Source organism: Echinops telfairi, unplaced genomic scaffold (assembly GCF_000313985.2).
Source record: "Echinops telfairi isolate 266 unplaced genomic scaffold, ASM31398v2 ScPeMD7_7469;HRSCAF=8507_1, whole genome shotgun sequence".
Taxonomy (NCBI): Eukaryota; Metazoa; Chordata; class Mammalia; order Afrosoricida; family Tenrecidae; genus Echinops; species Echinops telfairi.
Window position 1 is genome coordinate 112,157,360 of NW_022111373.1, and position 4,962 is coordinate 112,162,321.

Genomic DNA, 4,962 nt, shown 5'->3' on the forward strand with positions numbered 1-4,962 from the left:
TTCCCAGAATTCTCAGGAGAAGGCCATGCCCACACAGAGACCTCATTGGCTATGATCCAATTGATTGACTCGACTCCAGCCCTTCACTCTTAATCCTATCAAGTCCCAAATTGACACCATACTATGTAACTACCACAGCTCCCCCAAAATGACAAATTAACAACAAATCAATTAATCAATAAAAAGAAAATAATAAGCCCCCAAGTACTTACAGTCCAGATGACATTGGATTCATTAATCCTACTGATCTGTATCTGAAAATTCATTTGTATTTCCTGATGATCAAGAAGGCCACGGACACTCCATAGCAAACTGAAACGTTGGTATGTCAAATTGATGGCAAATTCAAGTGAATCAGGGTTCACAGAGAGAGGTTCAGACAAGCCTGAAAGACCAAAACAAAGCATAGAATAACACTTAATGAGAGCCTGGCTGGCTGGTCACAGATAATTAAACTGTTCAACATGATCACTTTTCAGATTTGGAAAACATTGCTCATACATGCATCCTAGACTCAGACACCTGTAAAAGTTGGGGGAAATTTTTAAGAAATCAACTTATAGATGTAGAAACTAAACCATGTGAGCAAAAATGACTGGCTCATAAACACACAGCGGGTTAAGAAACACAGTTCAAACAAAGGCTCTCTTATTAGCCTGTCTACTTAGAAACTAATGACAAGGCTGAATTGAGAGGGAGCTCTCTGTCATATGTTTCATATATCTAGAAAACTAAGAATTTTGACAAGTACATAAATTGTATGATCTCACATATAAAAGGATGATGAGGGGAAATTTATGGAGACCAAAGCTGATTTGTGGTCACCATGGGTGACAGGGGGAAGTTATGACGTTGATTAAAGGTGGAATTGCACATCGGATGATTGTAAGTGCTGTCAGAAAGTTGCACACCTGTAAAAAGCTTCATTGGAAAAGTACGTATGATCCACATATACGAGGTATAAAAAATATATATATAGAAAGAGCAGTTGCCAAGGTTGTTTATGAGCAACCAAAAACCTCATGGTGCTTGGTTCCTTGATTTGGAGGATTAAGGTCATGCATTCATCAGACATCCTAGTTAATTGGCCGAAGAACATGTTTAGTGCTTCTGTTCCACCTCCTACCTCATTGAGTAGTGCCTGGGGTCTTAAAAAGTTGCATGCACCCAATCCAAGGCACCACAATTGGTCTTTGTCCATGTGGAGCAGCAGAAGGAGAAGGAGAGTCAGGAATGAGAGAAGCAGATGCAATGTGTGAATAATCATCTCCACGAACACCTGCCTCCTTTGCCATGAAAACCAGGTGAACTGGATAGTGCCGAACGACCATTACAGAACATTTTGATCAAAGATCAATGGAAGCATCCTGATCAAAAGGAGAAATGCAGATCTGCATTTAGAATTCTAGTGGCATAGTGGGTTCCCTGTTGGACTAGTAGCTGAAAAGTCAACCGCCTGGAACCACCAGCTAACTCCATGGGAGAAAGATGAGGTTTCCTATGCCTATAAAGCGTCACAATATCATACACCCACAGGGGCACTTCTCCTCTGTCCTATGAAGTCACCAGGAGTAGGAATTGACTCGATGGCAGTCCATGATGGACTCCAGGCTTTTTGGAGCCACAAGAACATAGATGAACCCCCGCCACTTTTGCCCTGAGATAATCCTTAAACATAAAACCCAAAATATCTACTCAAGTCTTCTTCGAACCAAATAATGATTTATCTAGTAAAAAGAAGGGGGGCGGGGAAGTGGACTTGAGCATTAAGCTGCTTTAAAAACGATGTAAGCCTGTACTCAAGATGGTAGTACTGGAGGGTGTGATATAGACAGATGGGCACTGAGGTGGTGGGATCCTGGTGGCAAGTGAAAAGCAGTCAAAGAGTCGAAAGAGAAGGAAGAACCATTGGCTCCAGGGAAACTGTCAGGAACTACTGATTCGTGCTTTCTCTCAAAATAAGAGAAGAAAGAGAACCCTTGCTAGAGTTGAAGATGTGGAGAACATGGCAAGTCTCATCTGGCATCAGGAATACCATGTCCTCTTCTGAATCTGGTTTGAGTTTACGGCAATCCCCTGCCACTGTATGGATACAGCTACTTTTAAATTAGCCGCAGCACAACTTCCCTCATGTGTGACATTAATAATATGGTTCAACAGTTTCCACATTCAGTTGGATTACCTTTATTCGAAATGGGTATGAATGTGGATCTTTTCTGGTTGATTGACCGGGTACTGGTCTTCCCAAGTTCCCAGAGCCTTTTCACCAATGCCTTCAAGTACAGCGTTCTTCCTTCGATACCATTAGTTCTTGATCATATGGAAGTGGTTGAAAAATGTTGTGGGCTATTTTTTTGCAATCCATTCTTCTTGGTACAGTGATTCTGTGCATTCTTCCCATCTTCTTTAGATGCTTCCTGCAACATTCAAGATTTTCCCCACAAACTCTTTCCATGTTGCAACACAAGGCTTCAAATCTTTCTCCAGTTCTTTCAGCTTGAGAAATGCTGCGAGTGCCCTCCTCTTTGGGTTTTCTAGACCCGGGTCTTCATGAGTCTTCATGGGGCTCATGAGTTGCCCTTTGAACATTTCTGTCTAGATCTTTTACTTCATCATTTCTCTCATTGGCCTTAGAGACTCCGGGAGGAAGACCAACTTTCAGTGTCTCTTTTGACATCCGTTTTAGTCTTTGATTTCCTTCCCTTCTTTTAAACAGCCTTTTTGCTCATCTATAAGCCACTAGAGAGAGGCAAACCTAAGCCTCAATAAGGCACCCCCTCATCTTCACTAGAATGACTACACTGTTTTTGTTTGTGTTTTTAATAAAAAGGCAGTAAAGGATGGAAAGCATTGGGAATCCGCATCCATTGGTACTGGGAGTGGAAAATGAGGAAAGCTGGTGGCGAAGGTTGCTTAGAAAACTAAAACACACACACACACACACACACACACACACACACACACACGGAAACGGAACACAGAATTAGCATATGGCTAGAGTATGCCCTGGAAGCCCTGGTGATATAGCGGCTATGCATTGGGCTGCGGTCTGCATGGTCAGCAGTTCCAAACCACCAGGCCCTCGGAAAGGCCATCATGCTCGGTGAAGTAGAGGGTCAGGGAAGAAGAGGGAGGGCCTCAACTGTGGCTGCAACAATGGGCTCAGATACAAGACTAATTGTGAAACGGTGCAGGACCAGGCAGTATTTCGTACTATTGTACAGAATCTAACAACAACAACATTTTATTTCTGTTTGCCCACCCAGAGGCGCTGAGGCTGCCTCTGGGTGAGGACAGTCTTACAGCTCTGAGCCTCTGGCTGAGGACAGCTCTGTGAAGCTAAGGCCAATTGCATGCCTGCTTGTGTATGGACACTCAAGGCTTGGTTCCTAGAGAATGTGAGTGTGTACACAGTTTTGTATATGCTGCTTGTGTAGCATAAGTCAAGGGCAAGTTTGGCTAGTGTTGGTTGCTGTCTATTGAAGAGCAGGTGGCTCAGAGGAGGGTATTGGGGCTGTAGGAAGTTTAGGTGTCGCTGGACCTTGTGAGCATGGCTGTTGTCTCCTGTTGGGTGGGAAGAGTTACAAAGAGAGAGAGAAAGAAAACAAACAAAAGCAAGAACAGCAAGAAATAAAATCATAAAGAAGAAAAAGTGGGGGTGAGGGGGTGGAGGGCAGGAAAACAACAAGAAAAAATTAATTTAAGCCCTAAAAAGAAAAGCAAACAGGAAAGCATAACAGAAACAAGGATGAGGAAAAGACCCCCCCCAAAAAAGGAGAAAAATACAATTCACAAAAATTGGGAGAGGAAAAGAAAGAAGGAAAGGGGAGAGAATAAAAGACAAAGGGAGAAAGTAGAGAAAGAAAGGATCTAAATCGAGGGAAGGGAAAGAGAAGAATATTAGAACAACAACAAGAAGAAAGAAGAAAAATGTGGGTAGAGAAAGGCAGCCAGTATGGGCAGGGGCCGCACTCTCTGTCACCAAAGCTCATGGGATTTGGGAAGGGGGCTGTGGGTTAGAAGTCTGGTCCTGCTGGTGCAGATGTTGTCTGAGGTTAGGGTACCTGACCCAGGCACAGTTTGTTGAGGTTAGGGTACTTGTTCTCAAGAGGAACACTTTTGGAAGGCAGTTGGGGCCAGGGTAGCTAGTTACAAAAGGAGGTGTTGGCCATACTGCGGTGGTCAGGGCCTCAGTCACCCTGAGTGTTCCGTCTGGTCTGGTGAAGTGGTGTTCACCTAGGTCCAGACATTGGGGTGGTACACCAGGAGTCTGAACTAGGAGGGCATGATTCTGACCTCAGGCAGGGCAAGGGTTTCCTCATTGCTGACTACCAGTGTGCTAGGCCGCTGTCTCCACGGAAGGCTGCTCCTGTTTGAGACGGTCATGCTGTGTCAGACTAGTCAACAATTCACCTGTTTCCTCTCTCACAATTGTTGAAAGTATTCCATCCACTTGTCTCTCCTGTCCTCTGAAGCTCAGGGGTCCAGGATCATTAGCCTTGTCTCGGTCTTTCAGGTCTTCGCTGTGGAGGATCTGTGCGCCATGTCTGCCTCGCTTGCCATCTTGCCAGAAGGAATTTTGTTTTAAATTGAGGTGGCATTCCCATAGCATATTAAAACATGTTCTTATTCAATATGCCACCAGCTGTACTAAACGACCCGGGTGCTTGAGTCAGTCAGAAGTGATTTGGTCCCAAAGATCTACATATAGCCTACTCCCTAGGGGACGGACAACAGAAAGTGGGTGATGGGAGACGTTGGACAGTGTAAGACATGACAAAATAATAAGTTATGAATTATGAAGGGTCCATGAGGAAGGGGGGCAGGGAGGGAAGGAGAAAATGAGGAGCTGTACCAAGGGCTCAAGTAGAAAGCAAATTTTTTTAAATCATTTTATTAGGGGCTCAGACAACTCATCACAATCCATACATACATCAATTGTGTCAAGCACATTTGTACATT

At 44.0% G+C, this 4,962-nt stretch overlaps 1 protein-coding gene across 2 annotated transcripts in view; it reads right to left on the reverse strand.

Annotated features, from left to right (window-relative positions):
* The window catches only part of OSMR (oncostatin M receptor), an 82,645-nt gene that overhangs the window by 54,294 nt on the left and 23,389 nt on the right, over positions 1 to 4,962 (reverse strand). For both annotated transcript variants that reach the window (XM_045285391.1, XM_045285389.1), the window contains exon 3: positions 213 to 385. In XM_045285391.1, coding sequence (XP_045141326.1) covers positions 213 to 385 — 173 coding nt within the window. The remainder of the gene's footprint in view (positions 1 to 212; positions 386 to 4,962) is intronic.